At 44.0% G+C, this 17,866-nt stretch overlaps 1 protein-coding gene across 3 annotated transcripts in view; it reads right to left on the bottom strand.

The window, feature by feature from the left end:
• Positions 1–16,057, bottom strand: part of SYNRG (synergin gamma) — a 108,794-nt gene extending 92,737 nt beyond the window's left edge. For all 3 annotated transcript variants that reach the window (XM_040337815.1, XM_040337816.1, XM_040337817.1), the window contains exons 1-2: positions 15,965–16,057; positions 198–238 (exon numbers count right to left, since the gene is read on the bottom strand). In XM_040337815.1, the coding sequence (XP_040193749.1) occupies positions 198–238; positions 15,965–16,005 (82 nt within the window). In that variant the 5' untranslated portion in view covers positions 16,006–16,057. The remainder of the gene's footprint in view (positions 1–197; positions 239–15,964) is intronic.
• Positions 16,058–17,866: the final 1,809 nt, after the last annotated feature.

The following is a 17,866-nucleotide window of genomic DNA, read 5'->3' as shown; positions in this document are numbered from 1 at the left end:
GCAATGCAATGCTCTGGTGTGGCAGCGATTAGGGACACTGTAAGTGGGTGGCGGTGATTAGGACACCAATTGGTGTGGTGGGGATTATGGATACGGACTGGCAGCACTGGTGGTGATCAGAGACAATGGCTGGAGACAGTGATATGAGGGCAGCCAGGTGGGAAGCAGTTAGAAGAAAAAAAAAAAAACATACATACCTTGAGATGATCCAATGCCGGTCCCTAAAGGAAATACAAAACTGTAAAGGGAAAAAAAAATACAAAAGTTACATTGAAGATTTTAATTCATAGCATTATCAACTATGCATATGCATGGCTAACTTCACCTTGTTGAGAGAAATAAAAAAAAATTAAAAAAAAAATCTCTAGATGCAATTATACAATGCAAAGATTTTAGTACACCTTTATTTAAAGGGGTTGTAAACCCTCGTATTTTTTCACCTTAATGCATCCTATGGGGCGGGGCTGAGTCTGGCATTATGTGTCTATGGATGCAAAAGCCAGACTCTGGAGCGTGCCTGCATGGGGACCCCCAAGGAGAGCGCTTCTCCTAGGTGGTTTTCTGAAGTGGGGAGGAGCCGATATCGCCGCCGGGTGACCCCAGAAGAGGTGGATCGGGGCCACTCTGTGCAAAACGAACTGCACAGTGGAGGGAAGTATGAAATGTTTTTATAACAACAAACACTACAAGGATTTACAACCCCTTTAAAGTGATACTGTATTAAAGCCTTGTTTTAAAAAACAAACAAAAAACAAACAAACATGTTATACTCATCTGCTTTGTGCTGTTGGTTTTGCACAGAGCAGTCCAGATCCTCCTCTTATCGAATCCCAGGCCAGCGCTCCTCTCTTCTGCTGGGTTCCTGCAGCTCCTCCCTCGAACATCGCTGGATCGAGAGGGGGCTCAGGTAAGTATTAGGGGGGGCTCCTGCACACAGGTTTTTTACCTTCATGCATAGAATGCATTTAGGTTAAAAACCTTGGGCTTTTACAACAACTTTAAGACCCTCTGTGAGGTTTTTATTGCTGTCCTGGTTGGAGAGATTTCCCTTGCATCCTGTTTAAATGGTGGATGTCAGACAGAACCGAAAATTGGGAAGAAAATTCCTCTACCAGGCTCACAGACAGCAGAGATTCTCACTATTACACATGCTGTGCAAAACAGTAAAAATTGGGTTTTTGAATAAAGTTACTAGCACTTTTTCCATGAGAATAACATTTATCTGCTTTACATGGGGACATTTAAAAAAATAAATGCACAAAAGCTTTATCATCATATAAAAACCAAGGTGCCAAGGTCTCTATCTAATTAGTATGCTGCAGCAGCAAGTGCAATTTGATAGCAGGAAGGAAATTGATGCTGTAAGACGAACACAAGTACATCATTAATTATACACACTGCACGTTTAAAATGAGGACAATAAAGAACCCAGAAAACCTTGCCACAAACTCTATTCCCAGTCTGCATATAAAAGGCGTGTTTATAGTAAATCTAGAACTCACAGTAAAATGGCAATGGCAGCTTCAAGAACACAACATCTTAGTTGTTCAGCTATTTAAAGTAGGGTTGCAATGGTGTTGATACCAAGCATTTGAACAAGTACTAATGCTCCGATAACTGAAACCGATATCTTTCAAAATGAATGGGCTGAAATCGCACTGCAAAGAATCGCATGCAAGATGAACGGAAATGCGGAGTGATTTCTGCCCGAATCGCATGCACTTTTCCCACGGCTTGTGTGAGCTCAGACGTGACTTCAGCCTGGGTACATACAGGAGTGGTGGAGGAAACCCCATGCAATCGCATTGCATTCCTGTTTAAATTACATGTGATTCTTTGCAGCGAGATTTGAGACCATTCATTTTGATTGGCTTCAAATGGCGCCGCCTAAAAAGGTACCCGTGCTTGCCAAGAATAGAAAAAAAATAAAAATAAAACACCACAAACGGCATCGGTGCAACCACAATTTACTGGAGAAAAACCATGTAGGCTGCTGTTGATTGCCTCCTACAATTACTACTACCTACCTGGCTCTTACTTAAAAAGCTGGGTAAAGGCCCATTTCAGAAGGGGTGGACTATGTCAAGTGGATGCATGTAAAGGAGTAGGAGGTAGAGTACCTCTACACATTCACCATAAAAATGTCAAAGTGAATAAAAACACAAAACAATCCTTTATTAAAAAAAAATTATATATTATATATATATATACACACACATACACATACATACACACACACACGTTTGCCGATGCAAATCCAATGACCTGCAAAAAAAAAACACACCATAGCGTACTATTGTTTCTGGGCCCTACTGCTCATACAAACAAATATTGCACAGCTTTAGGCAGGGCCCCCCTGGAGCAGAGAACGGGGCTGTAATCTCTTCTCTCCTGACACGAGATAATAGGTGGGGGGGGGGGGGGGTTAATGGGCCCCCGGGACCATCGGGTCCCTTACAGGTGTAATGTCTGTATCCCCCCGATGGCGGCCTTGCACATGTAATATTTCTGTGATCGTCAAGCGTAGGACAATTTATTTCAGGTGGCTCTTTGGTGGTGGATGATGGTAATTGCAAGAAATATATTTAAAAAATAAAATAAAAAATAAAAAAACACGCACACACACACGCACACACACACATTAAGTACCATGTGGGGCCCCATTTATCCTGAGAAAAACAAGGTATAATTTACCTGGATGCACTACATAGTTGCAAAGCTACGTACAGTTTTACCAACATGCTAAAGTAGTAAAACTAGTTTCAGGCATTCAGACTTGTTTGGATATTTGTCCAATAGCCTTTTCCCCAAACAAATGATATTCTTGTACATGAAGACAGGCAGCCTTGTACAGCAAAACCTGTACAGAGAGCCACAAAACAGGGTTTACACTATGTACACTAATCAAACACTGGAAGGCTTCCTTGTGGGCAGCCCAGCCAACCAAATTTCCACAAGCAGCAGTAAACAAATACTGTAGCCGACAACATTGTGCAACACTAAAGCATTCAAAGATTTCTAGCAAATGAACACAGCTCTTTTCTTTTAGCCCTGGTTCACACAAGTGCAACTTCAAAATCCCGCTACTTCAGCGCGACTTCAAAAAGGCAAAGATCAGTGCGATTTGCACCTCAGATTTCATTGCGGCTTCGTTTTATAGAAGTCTAATGAAAATCGGAACAGTAGTGCAGGAACCAATTTTCAGAGTTGCTGCAACATGAGTCGCGACAATTTGAACAGTTCCATAGTCAGCAATGGGGTACGACTTGTCAAGCAATTTGGAACTGTCAGTTCGCATGACAAATCGCAGCGGTGTGAAAGAGGGCCTAATGTGCCAAAAAAAAAAAAAATATATATATATATATATATATATATATATATATATATATATATATATATATATATATATATATATATATATATATATATATATATATATATATATATATATAGTTTAGCATTACTGAATACGTGATTCATTTGTATCTCCAACTATCCAACGCCCGTGAGGTTCCTTGCTGGTATCTTTTCCCCAGGTTCTTTCAAGTGCCAGTCTTGGGTCGTTTTGCTTGTTTGGCACAGGATGACAGGCATGCACATGTGCAGCTCAGTGTACATTTTACAGGGGATTGTGAACAGGCAGGAAAGTGGATTTTATTGCAGAAGAGACAATGCATATTGGTTCTGCAGTAAATAGTTACATAGTTAGTCAGTTTGGAATTTTTATATTAATATATATATATATATATATATATATATATATATATATATATATATATATATATATATATATATATATATATATATATACACACACACACACACACACACACACACACACACACACACACACATAATTATTATTATTATTATTAATAATAAAAAAATAAAACACACACACACACACACACACACACACACACACACACCATACAATCCTATACCCACAATTGATCCAGAGGAAGGGGAAAAATCCCAGCAAAGCATGATCCAATTTGCACCAGCGGGAAAAAAAAAATCCTTGTTGAGTCAGAGACCCCAAACAGCCGATACAATGAGCTTTGTTGATTGTAGAGCGATAGGTCTGACTCGGCAGGGTCCTTTTTCTGTGGCATGCCGGTAGGGGGACAGGCTTTTAAGCTGGGTACACACGGGTGGGCTGAAAACAGTTGGTTTGGCAGGAACTGGCCTGACTTTTGACCTGTGCGTATAGCGACTTGTTTGACGAGACAGTTTTACGACCAGCGTATGCAGTGGCGGCTGGTGCTCAAAATTTTTGGGGGGCGCAAACAAACGAAAAAAAAAAAAAAAAAACATCAATTGCAGCCTCACTGTGCCCATCAAAAGCAGCCACGCCATCAATTGCCGCTGCTTTGCCCCCACAAAAACCGCCAGTCCCCCCCACCTTTTTCGGGTCAGCCATCCTCCTCCAGACGTCGCTTCAGCCAATCAGGTTACCGGTAACCAGACCCGGTGAACCTGATTGGCCGAGAACCGGGAGCACTGCCATGTCAAGCCGACCAAGATTTCCCATAGACAACAATGTGTCCGTACTTGCGACTGTACGGAAAGTGAGGGTATGCCTGTACCTCTTTAGCTGCAGCTCTCTCTTCTCTACAGCTGTTCAAAGTGCAGAATTTATAAAGCTTGTCTGAGAGTTCAGAAAAAAAAAAGTTCCATTCAGCAGAGCTCAGTGAGGAAAGGTCTGAGAGCTGATTGGAGGGAGGTGACACACCCCCTTCAAATATCACACAGGAACCGAGTTGAGGTTGTCAATCTGTTGGAGGTCCCTCCTCTGTCACCATTTTTCCCTTGGTGTCAGGAAAACTTATAAGAACTGACTCATTCTGATAGAGGAAGGAAGCAGCAGACAGAAATAACACTTAGTGCTCTTAATTGAGTACATACAGAACTAGGGATATGCTTTGTTCATATTTCATGTCTGCAGTTCACAGTCACTTTAAATGACTAAGTAGCGATCCTCTCATACAGGTCCTCTTCAGGCACTCTGTTATGGGGAGACTACTGACTCACAATTACACTCCAGCATCATCAGCCTGTCACACACATCCCTAGCTGGAGCTACAGGTAGTAATGCAGACACACATAACAGGCATCATCCACTGTTGCCAATATCAGTTGACTGGCCCAGAGCAACGAAGTGCAGCCAATACTGCAGCATACACATGTAAACATTAAAGAGGAAGTAAACCTTGGTGGGTTTTTCTTCGTCCCTGCAAAGTAAAAGCATAATGTGCTACACACAATGTGACACTTACCTGCAAACAAAGACCGCGTTGTCCCAGCTGCAGGACGCGTCCATCTTGGCATGCCTTCCTTCCAGGGCCGCAGACTCCGGCTCTGTGACCAGCCAGAGCCACATGCGCACGGGAGTCACCGGTCACGGCACGCGCCTAAAGAAACTGCACGAGTGGCCATTCCTTCAGAGTGCATGCGCCGATGACATCATTGGCTCAGTAAGTATTAACTATCTCCTGGACTGTGCACATTTAGGAGATATTTACAGTACCTATAGGTACAACTTCCCCATGGAGGTTTACAACCTCTTCAACTGCTTGCCAACCTCCGCACACCAATGTACGTTGGCAGAATGGCACGGCTGCGCATATTGGCGTACAGGTACGTCTCCTTTGATATGCATAGCCGTGGGTTGCCGGCACGCTCGCGACCCGGTCGGGGTACTCCGTGACTGCGCCCACAGGACCCGTGTACCCGATCGCCGCTGGTGTCCCACGATCGGGTCACAGGGCTGAAGAATGGGGAGAGGTAAGTGTAAAACACACCTCTCCCCGTGCTTCCAAGTCAGGCTGTCACTGATCGTCTGTTCCCTGTCATAGAGAATGATGATCAGTGACATCACACGCCAAGCCACACCCCCACACAGTAAGAAGAACTCCCTTAGGTCACACTTAACCCCTTCAGCGCCCCTATAGGTTAACCCCTTCACTGCCAGTGTCATTTTCACAGTAAACGGTGCATTTTTATAGCACTGATCACTGAAAAAATTACAATGGTCACAAAATGGGGTCAAAAGTGTCCGATGTGTCCGCCATAATGTCGCAGTCATGATGTTTAAATAAAATAAAAAAGCTGATCGCCGCCATTACTAGTTAAAAAAAATTATTAATAAAAATGCCATAAAACTATCCCCTATTATGTAGACGCTTTGGGCCAGATCCACGAAGCGCTGCGCTTCTTTACGGCCGGCGTAGTGTATCTCAGATACACGACGCCGCCGTAATTTACAGCGTATTTCCCATATTCTCAAAGAATTTGCGCCGTAAGTTACGCCGGCGTAGTGTATCTGTGTTGGCGTAAGGGCGCGCAATTCAAATGGATGAGATGGGGGCGTGTTTTATGGTAATACGTCTTGACCCGGCGTAACTGACGTTTTTTCTGAACGGCGCATGCGCCGTCCGTGGGGGTATCCCAGTACGCATGCTCGAAATTAACCCGCAACAAGCCAATGCTTACGACGTGAACGTCATTCTACGCAAAGCCCTATTCGCGAACGACTTACCCAAACGACGTAACATTTTCAAAATTTGACACGGGAACGACGTCCAAACTTAACATAGGATACGCCTCATATAGCAGGGGTAACTATACGCCGAAAAAAGCCTAACGTAAACGACGTAAAAAAAAATGCGCCGGCCGGACGTACGTTCGTGGATCGCCGTATCTAGCCAATTTGCATACTCGACGCGGAAATCGACGGGAACGCCACCTAGCGGCCAGCGTAAATATGCACCTTAGATCCGACGGTGTACTAAGACGTACGCCAGTCGGATCTAGCTCAGCTTCAGGCACATCTTGTTTTGTGGATACAAAACAAAGATACGCCGGAGCAAACTAGAAGTTACGCGGCGTATCAATAGATACACCAGCGTAAACACTTCGTGGATCTGGCCCTATAACTTTTGGGCAAACCAATCAATAAAACGCTTATTGCGATTGTTTTTACCAAAAATATGTAGAAGAATGCGTATCAGCCTAAACTGAGGGGGAAAAAAAAAGTTTTTTTTTTGTTTTGTTTTTATATATATTTTTGGGGGATATTTATTACAGCAAAAAGTAAAAGATATTGCATTTTTTTCAAAATTGTCACTCTATTTTTGTTTATAGCACAAAAAATAAAAACCGCATAGGTGATCAAATATCACCAAAAGAAAGCTCTATTTGTTGAAAAAAAAAAAAAAAAAAAAAAAAAAAGGACATCAATTTTGTTTGAGAGCCACATCGCACGACGGCGCAATTGTCAGTTAAATCGATGCAGTGCTGAATCGCAAAAAGGGGCCTGGTCCTTTAGCAACAAAATGGTCTGGTGTTTAAGTGGTTAAAGTAGCTGGAACAGGTTAGAATAGATTAGCAATGAAAAAAAAAAAAAAGGAGGAAATATTTTTATAATTATATATATTATATATATATATATATATATATATATATATATATATATACACACATACATACATATATATATATATATATATATATATATATATACACACACACATACATACATACATACATACATACATACATATATATATATATATACACACACACACACACACACACACACACATATATATATATACACACACACACACACACACACATATATACACACACACACGTAGCATTAAACTGCTTGTGTGCTTTCCACTCCTTATCTTAATTAGTGATGGGTGTAATGAGAGAAGGATGCAAACCTAAGTGTGCAAAGGCCACCAAGGAGCTGTCACCTGTACTGAGCCAAATCATCTATGGCCGGGATATTCCCTGCCCTGCAGCCAAACATATACAATGGGCATGTATATGAAGAAGCTGCTGGGTGGCAGAATACCTTGGCTGCTTATAATTGATCCAGTACAGTAACTGGTCCCTGGAGGGTTTGCTTTGGGCATTATGGACCGAGGGCCATATTCTCAAACAAGTTACGCCGGTGTATCTACTGATACACCGGCGTAAATTGAATTTCATGTCGGCGTATCATTATTTTGTATTCACAAAACAAGATACGCCAGATTTAGGCTAGGATTCGACTAGTGTAAGTCACTTACACTGTCGGATCCTAAATGTAATTCGCCACCGGCCGCTAGGTGGTGTTTACGTTCAGGTCTCATTTGTTTATGCAAATGAGCCTGATACGCCGATTCCCGAACGAAATCGCGCCGCGTAACCGTCGCTAACATCGTTAGCGTAAGGTTACCCCTGCTATATGAGGGGTAACCTTACGCCAGTCCCACGTACGTTAAGTATGGCGTCGGGTACGCGTCGTCTTTTCCCGTCAGGCACGTTGTTTTTCTAAGTCGTTCGTGAATACGACTTTACGTCAATGACGCACACGTCGGCGTCATTGACGTTTTCCGCCGAGAACTGGAGCATGCGCACTGGGCTATTTTTAGCCCGGCGCATGCGCAGTTCACTCGAAACGGGGGCGTGCTTAATTTAAATACAAGCCGCCCCCTTGGAGTTACGCGGGGATATGCCGGGCCAATTACACTACGACGCCCCAAACTACGGAGCAAGTGTTTGGGGAATACAGCACTTGCTCCTGTAGGTTGGGGCGGCGGAGTGTAAATGGCTTACGCGACGCCCGCCCGAAATCTACGGGAATATGGCCCCAAGATTTGAACACACCGGACCTCATCCCTAATCTTCACAGATAGGCCTAGTTCACACTGATGCTGTGACTTCGGAGCACTTGTCGTATCAGAAGTCGGACCCCATTCAGTACAATGGTACTGTTCTAATCAATGCGACTTAGAAAAAGGTTCCTGCACTACTTTTGGTCCATCTTGCATTGACTTCTGTTAAAGAAGTTGCATTCAAGTCATGCTGAATTCGCTAGCAGTGTGAACCCGGGCGAAGTGCAGATGTGTGGTTCGGCCAAAATTCACCTTTTAACAAAAAAAATAAATGCACATTTTTTTGCGGTAAAAGGAAAGAATTGCACCAGGTCAGCAGATCGCAGATACCATGCAGATCACCTGCAGACTGACAGTGTAAGCCATCTGCTAGTACCCGATACAGACAGGTAGTTTTACACTGACAGGAAGAATCAATGAACAACCAGAGCACTCAACAGCGCAATGGTAGTTTAATGAGAACTACAAGTTGACATTTGCAAAGGCTGTGGGTAGTTGTAGTCCATTCATCCACAGAACACTGTGTTAAAAATGATGCTGCTGAGCGTTTTCCTTCAGATTGTGGCAGTGAGCGGAGGTAGGGAAGATCACAACTCGCTGCCAAAATTGGGGATTGGAGGGGGGGGGGGGGTTAGGAGCTGCTACATTTCACATGAATATGGGTATAACACAGGGCTTGACAAATTTGCTTGGAATCTAGGAGCCAGCTAAAACAGTTAGGAGCCAGGAACGCGCCCCGGCACACCAAGCTCGCGCTCAGAAGCCAACGCATACGCGAGTAGCGCCCGCATATGATAGCGGTGTTCAAACCACACACGTGAGGTATCGCCGCGATTCGTAGAGCGCGAACAAAAATTCTAGCCCCCTACACTTCCTGCAACCTGTAGAATTTTTTCAACATCGCCTATGGAGATTTTAAAGGGTAAAAGTTTATCGCCATTCTACGAGCGGATGCAATTTTAAAGCGTGACATGTTGGGTATCAATTTACTCGGCGTAACATTATCTTTCACAATATAAAAAAAAAAAAAATTGGGCCAACTTTACTGTTGTCTTCATTTTTATTAAAAAAGGTATTTTTTTCCCCCAAAAAAGTGCGCTTGTAAGACAGTTGCGTAAATACGGTGTGAAAGAAAGTATTGCAACAACCGCCATTTAATTCTCTAGGATGGATGGATGGATGGATGGATAGATGGATAGATGGATGGATGGATGGATGGATAGATAGATAGATAGATAGATAGATAGATAGATAGATAGATAGATAGATAGATAGATAGATAGATAATTATGAAAGAGAAACTAAATTGAGCTTCGGTTAATCCCAAAACTTGCTGCCACATCCCAAAAATAATTTGAAAAAGCAGAAAGAACCCCAAGGGATAGTGCGGGCAGAAGTCAAAGCAGGATGCTGTAAAGAAGTACAAAAAATATGTAAAAGTATACATTATAAAACAGGTAAAAAAAATAAAAAAAAAAAAAATTATATTATATACACACACACATATATACATTAGAGGTCGACCGATATGGGTTTTTCTCTGGCCGATACCGATGCCGATATTTAGAATTTGGGGTGGCCGATGGCCGATATATGATGCCGATTTTTGCGGCCGATATTTTAGGCCGATTTTTATTTTTTGGCAGGTGGCGCTAATTGGCACTGGCAGGTTGCACTGGATGGCACTGGCAGGTGACACTGGTTGGCACTAAGGTGAAACTGGAAGGTGGCACTAATTGGCATGTGGCACTGGATGGCATTGGCAGGTGAAACTGGTTGGTACTGGCAGGTGGCACTAATTGGCAATAGTTGGCACTGGCATGTGGCACTAATTGGCAGGTGGCACTGGATGGCAATAGTTAGCCTTGGCAGGTGGCACTGGATGGCCTTGGCAGGTGGCACTGGATGGCACTAGTTGGCACTGGCAGGCACTAGTTGGCACTGGCAGATGGCACTAGTTGGCACTGGATGGCCTTGGCAGGTGGCACTGGATGGCCTTGGCAGGTGGCACTGGATGGCACTAGTTGGCACTGGCAGATGGCACTGGATGGCATTGGCAGGTGGCACTGGATGGCATTGGCAGGTGGCACTGGATGGCATTGGCACTGCCAGGTGGCACTGGATGGCACTAGATGGTATTGGCAGGTGGCACTGGATGGCGTTGCCACTGGCAGGTGGCACTGGATGGCATTGACAGGTGGCACTGGATGGCATTAACAGATGGCACTAGTTGGCATTGGCAGGTGGCACTAGTTGGCATTGGCAGGTGGCACTGGATGGCACTAGTTTGCACTGGTGGGTGGAACTGGATGGCACTAGTTGGCACTGGCAGATGGCATTGGCAGGTGGCACTGGATGGCCTTGGCAGGTGGCACTAGTTGGCACTGGCAGGTGGCACTGGATGGCACTAGTTGGCACTGGCAGGTGGCACTGGATGGCCTTGGCAGGTGGCACTGGATGGCACTAGTTGGCACTGACAGGTGGCACTGGATGGCACTAGTTGGCACTGGCAGGTGGCACTAGTTGGCACTGGATGGCATTGGCAGGTGGCACTGGATGGCATTGGCAGGTGGCACTGGATGGCATTGGCAGGTGGCACTGGATGGCACTGCCAGGTGGCACTGGATGGCAGTAGATGGCATTGGATGGCATTAACAGATGGCACTAGTTGGCATTGGCAGGTGGCACTAGTTGGCATTGGCAGGTGGCGCTGGATGGCATTGGCAGGTGACACTGGCTGGTTGGCATTAGCAGGTTTCACAGCACATAATGTAGCTGATGTGTAAAACTCTCTCTATACAGTTTCACATGGTGCTGCAGAGAGCGGAGAGAGAAGCTCAGATTCATTGTGATGTTGAAGGTGGGCGGGACCCGGGTTGGGCAGGACTCAGCTGTCCAACACCAGCCAATGGGATGAGATCATTGGCTGGAATGCTGTCCCGCCCACCTTCAACATCACGATGAATCTGAGCTCCTCTGTCTCTGCAGCACCATGTGAAACTGTTTCACACATTCAGCTACATTATGTGCTGTGAAACTGTGAGAGCAGAGAGAGAGAGAGGAGTTCAGATTCATCGTGATGTTGGAGGTGGGCGGGACCCGGGGTGGGCAGCTATCCAGCCAATGATCTCATCCCATTGGCTGGTGTTGGACAGCTGAGTCCCGCCCACCCCGGGTCCCGCCCACCCCGACATCAGTCCGACAGCTCCATTCTCTATCTCCTTAGTGTTTCACACACACGGCACTGCTCTGCAGACAGTGTGGAGAAGGGAGGGGGAACCCCATGTTCCTCCTTCCTTCTCCACACTCTGCTGATGCAGATCTGCTAAATATCGGCCACATTTGGATAATAATCGGCCGATGCCGATTTCTCCAAAATGACTGAATATCGGCCCGATATATCGGCCAGCCGATATATCGGTCGACCTCTAATATACATATACACACACACACAGTGAAATGTCTGGCCTCAGGTGATACACGGAAATGAAACAAATCCTCCTCCTTGTACCTGTTCATCTGCAGCCATTTGTCCTGTACATCCTAAACTCGGAAGATGAAAGGGATTTTTCACAGACTCACAAAGCTGGGGGCGGGGAGCTACAGTTACACCAAGAGGACTCTCACAGCTAACGGGAGGGTCACACTCTCCTTCACACAGCAACAGAGCTGTAGCTGTCAATTACAGGCTGTGTGCTGCAGCTCCCTCCCCTGTCACCTTTTTGCCTCTTGATGTCAGGGAAAACTTGACAGAAGTGACTCCTGCCGATCACAGAGGAAGTAGACAGCAGACAGAAATAACACCTAGTACTTTAGAGGGAGACACCGAAATTTCAGCAGCTGAAAATGGCGTCATCGGTATTGTGTCGATAAAAGAAAAGGCTCAAAAAAAAAAATGGCACCGAAAACACACGCGATTTTGTCACAACTTTACAGTGACATGACTTTGCTGCAATTTTGACATAGGTCATGCGACTCAAAACCTGCATCAAAACAGTAACATGGGTGTGTTATTGCAGGGGTTGACAAATTTGCTTGGAATCTAGGAGCCAGGTAAAAAAGTTAGGAGCCAGAAAACGCGCCCCGTCCCGACGAGCTTGCGCGCAGAAGCGAACACATACGTGAGCAGCGCCCGCATATGTAAACGGTGTTCAAACCACACATGTGAGGTATCGCCGCGATTGGTAGAGCGAGAGCAATAATTCTAGCCCTAGACCTCCTCTGTAACTCAAAACATGCAACCTGTAGATTTTTTTTAAACGTTGCCTATGGAGATTTTAAAGGGTAAAAGTTTGTCAGCATTCCACGAGCGGACGCAATTTTGAAGCGTGACATGTTGGGTATGAATTTACTTGGCGTAACATTATCTTTCATAATATAAAAAAAAAAATGGGGATAACTTTACTTTTGTCTTATTTTTTAATGAAAAAAAGTGTCATTTTTTCACAAAAAAAGTGCGCTTGTAAGACCGCTGCGCAAATACGGCGTGACAAAGTATTGCAACGATCGCCATTTTATTCTCTAGGGTGTTAGGATAAAAAATATATATAATGTTTGGGGGTTCTAATTAGAGGGAAGAAGATGGCAGTGAAAAACAACATTAGAATTGCTGTTTAACTTGTAATGCTTAACTTGTAATACCAACGGCCACCACCAGATGGCGCCAGCTCACATCTGGTGGTAATAACTTGTAATACCAACGGCTCACCACCAGATGGCCCCAGCTCAAAAAAAAAAAAAAAAAAAAAAAAAAAATTTTTTTTTTTTTTTTTTGCCCCCTTCCAATTCAAGTCGCCAGGACCCTATTTCTAGTCGCCATGGCGACCTAGCGCCCGGGATTTGTCGAGCCCTGTGTTATTGTATGTATTCTTGCTGCGTTTTCAATGGGAAGCTGCGTTTTTTTTTTTTTTAACTGACCAAAAATGCAGCAAGTAGAGCTGTACAATTAATCATTAAGAATCAAGATTGCGATCTTAACAAAGCATTTTCCTCATTTTTTGCAGAGTTCTCTGCTCAAGACAGCTGTCAAAAAAAAAAAAAAAACACAGACAGTATGCCAAGTATCACAACAGTGGCTGAGCTAACTCTAAACATTGTAACTTTTGTTCTTTAGAATGAACTTCAGACTGTAAATGAGGGAAGTTTAACCACTTAAAGACTAATAGCTGGATTCAGGTAGATGAGCCTAACGTTAGGCAGGCGTAGCGTATCGCATATACGCTACGCTGCCGTAAGTTAGAGAGGCAAGTGCTGTATTCACAAAGCACTTGCGTCCTAAGTTACGGCGGCGTAGCATAAATGTGCCAGCCTAAGCGCACCTAATTCAAATTGTGAAGAGGTGGGCGTGTTTTATGCTAATGAATCTTGACCCGACGTGATTGACGGTTTTTACGAATGGCGCATGCGCCGTCCGTGGACATATCGCAGTGCGCATGCTCCAGATTACGCGCAAAGACTTATTGGTTTCAACGTGAACATAAATTACACCCAGCCCCATTCACGGACGACTTACGCAAACGACATAAAAAATCTAAAATTCGACGCGGGTCCGACGTCCATACTTAACATTGGCTGCGCCATCTTTTTGGTGGAATATCTTTAGGCCTGAAAACGGCTTACGTAAACGGCGTATCTTTACTGCGACGGCCGGGCGTACGTTCGTGAATAGGCGTATCTCGCTGATTTACATATTCTAGGCGTAAATCAGCATACACGCCCCTAGCGGCCAGCGTAAATATGCAGTTAAGATACGACGGCGTAGGAGACTTACGCCGGTCGTATCTTAGCAACATTTAAGCGTATCTCAGTTTGAGCATACACTTAAATTTACGACGGCGCAGATTCAGAGTTACGCCGGCGTATCTACTGATACGCCGGCGTAACTCTCTCGGAATCTGGCTATAAACCTTTTTCTGACACTTGTTGGTTTCAAGTTAAAAATCCATATTTTTTTAAACTTACTTAGAACTCCCAAACGTTAATTTTTTTTGTTTTTTAGCAGAGACCCTAGAGAATAAAACGTTGGTTGTTGCAATATTTTATGTCACACAGTATTTGGGGAAAAAAATACACTTTAATGAATAAAAAAACAAAAAAAAAAGGGAGGAAAAAAAACAGTAAAGTTATCCTATTTTTTTATATAATGTGAAAGATGTTACGGTGCGAGAATCGTGATCTTTATTCTAAGCAAAAAAAAAAAAATTGCGTTTCTTATTTTCCCCAGAATGGCGCAGCTCTAGGAGCAAGCAAAATTTTGAACACCACAATGGAAGCGCAACGGACCAGTGTTTACAATCGCTTTATGCTGCAACAGACGGGGGTGTCTGCATGCCGCGAAAAAAAAAAAAAAAAACATGTTGCGAAATGGAAACACTGAAAATTGCCCAGCAAATCGCTTTTGCCTTTTAGGGATAAAACAAGACAGTGAGGTGTCACATTGCCCCGTCACTACCTGTCAACTGCCTCTAAAAAGTGACCCACAAATCGTGGATCACTCCTCAGAGGAGCGGCAGGTTTAGACACACATCTGATGTAAAGCGCTGCGCAAACTGTTGGCGCTATATAAATCCTGTATAATAATAATAATAATCTATATCTAGCCTATGGATTTGTTCACACTAAAATGCAATTGTGTAGGGGCAGCGTGACAGATAATTTTTTTGCATTGTTTACATTTTTTTTTAGTCCTTTTGATTGTGTTGCTTTAAAAAATAAACAAACAAACAAACAATCAAAGCTGTGGCGTGAACAGAACACACAGTAAACAATGGTTTTCTACATGCCCTTGCGTCCTTCTACACAGATGGTGTGAATGAGACCTAAGAGGGCTGTAAATTCTACACTGTATAATGAGATTAATGTAAAATACTGGAGGGGATGAAACAAAAGCAACAGAGGAAAGACAATAGCATAGAAAACAGGAAATGACATAGTAGAATCTGATTGGCTGCCATGGTTATGACTTCATTATCCTGCACCCTCGTATAATGAGCCCCCTGTCAGCTATAATAACTATGAAGAGTCATTCATACTTCTAACTGCAGGAAAAAACAAACATTACATTTCCTAATAAAACTTTATTAAGAGATGTGTGCTTCACAGACAGGCTCTTAGCATATGCCAATCTATTAGATGCACATCAATGACTGCTCCCCTCAACCTACTACGTATGGTCCTGTCTGTGTCGCCACCTTATGTGATAGGACTGCTCCTTCCTGACACCACCTGAGCACATGTCCTCACAAACCCCACCGTCTATGGAAACCCCCCGTGTATATGAAGTGTCTACACACCTGCCACTGCCGGCACCCCCGGCTCCCGGTCTCATTGCCATCTTTCCGTGCTGTAAATACAGGGGCACAGCCTACTTCCGCCAGTAGAACGACATGAACTTCCGGTGTTTGCTGAGCACAGAGGAATATTCCCGTGTCCCAGAACAATGATGTGATACACGCACCACTCACGTGTCCTGTCTGTGTGATCACAATACACTGTGATAGGAAACCTGGACATGTCACCTGCAACCAGGACCCAGGATTCATAGGGAGCTATACCCCTGTACAAGGAACCCCCCTATACAAAAATATAAATGAAACACTTCCACACCAGGCCTCTCTTTTACATTAACCACTTAAGCCCCGGACCATTTTGTTGCTAAAGGACCAGGCCCCTTTTTGCGATTCGGCACTGCGTCACTTTGATTGACAATTACGCGGTCGTGCGACATGGCTCCCAAGCAAATTTGGCGTTCTTTTTCCCCCACAAATAGAGCTTTCTTTTGGTGGTATGTGATCACTTCTGCCGTTTTTATTTTTTTGGGCTATAAACAAAAAGAGCGAAATTTTGAAAAAAAAAAAAAAAGGGATAGATTCAGAGAGAATTTACGCCGGCGTATCCATAGATACGCCGCGTAAATTAAAATCTGCGCCTGCGTATCTACTTTCTGTATTCAGAAAGCTAGATACGCCGACATTAGCCTAAGATACGACTGGCATAAGTCTCTTACGCCGTCGTATCTTAGGGTGCATTCTGCCGCTGGCCGCTAGGGGCGCTTCCGTTGTTGTCGGCGTAGAATATGCTAATTACCTAGATGCGCCGATTCACAAACGTACGTACGCCAGGCGCAATTTATTTACGTCGTTTACGTTAGGCTTTTTCGGCGTAAGGTTGTTCCTGCTATTAGGAGGCGCAGTCAATGTAAAGTATGGACGTCGTTCCCGCTTCGAAATATGAATTTTTTACGTTGTTTGCGGAAGTCGTTCGCGAATAGGGCTGGACGTAATTTACGTTCACGTCAAAACCAATACGTCGTTGCGCCGTACTTGGAAGCTATGCCGTCCGTAAAAAACATCAATCACGTCAGGTCATCATACATTTACATAAAACACGCCCCCCCTTCCACATTTGAATTACCCACGCTTACGCCGGCCCCATTTACGCTACGCCGCCGCAACTTACGGAGCAAGTGCTTTGTGAATACTGCACTTGCTCCTGTAAGTTACGGTGGCGTAGCGTAAATACGATACGCTGCGCCGCCGTAAGAAGAAGCGCACGTACCTGAATCTACCCCAATATTTTTTTCCTTTTTGCTATAATAAATATCCCCAAAAAATATATTAAAAACATTTTTTTCCTTTGTTTAGGACGATATGAATTCTTCTAAATATTTTTGGTACAAAAAATCACAATAAGCGTTTATTGATCGATTTGCGCAAAAGTTATATCGTCTACAAAATAGGGAATAGTTTTATGGCATTTTTATTAATATTTTTTTTTTTTACTAGTAATGGCGGCGATCAGCGATTTTTAACGTGACTGTGACATTATGGCGGACACATCGGACAATTTTGACACCATTTTGGGACCATTGTTATTTTTACAGCGATCAGTGCTATAAAAATGCACTGATTACTGTGAAAATGACACTGGCAGTGAAGGGTTAACCTGTAGGAAGCGTTGAAGGGGTTAAGTGTGCCCTAGTGAGTAATTCTTACTATGTGGGGGCGTGGCTTGGTGTGTGACATCACTGATCATCGTTCCCTATGACAGGGAACAGACAATCAGTGACACTCTCACTAGAAAGAACGGGGAAAGTTTTTTTTACACTTACCTCTTCTTCAGCTCTGTGACCCAATCGCGGGACACTGGCGTGCGTGCTGGGCTCTTAAAGGGGACGTACCTGTCCGTTCTTTTGC

This window comes from Rana temporaria, chromosome 2 (genome assembly GCF_905171775.1).
Source record: "Rana temporaria chromosome 2, aRanTem1.1, whole genome shotgun sequence".
In the NCBI taxonomy this organism is placed as follows: Eukaryota; Metazoa; Chordata; class Amphibia; order Anura; family Ranidae; genus Rana; species Rana temporaria.
This window is presented reverse-complemented; position numbering and strand designations above follow the sequence as displayed.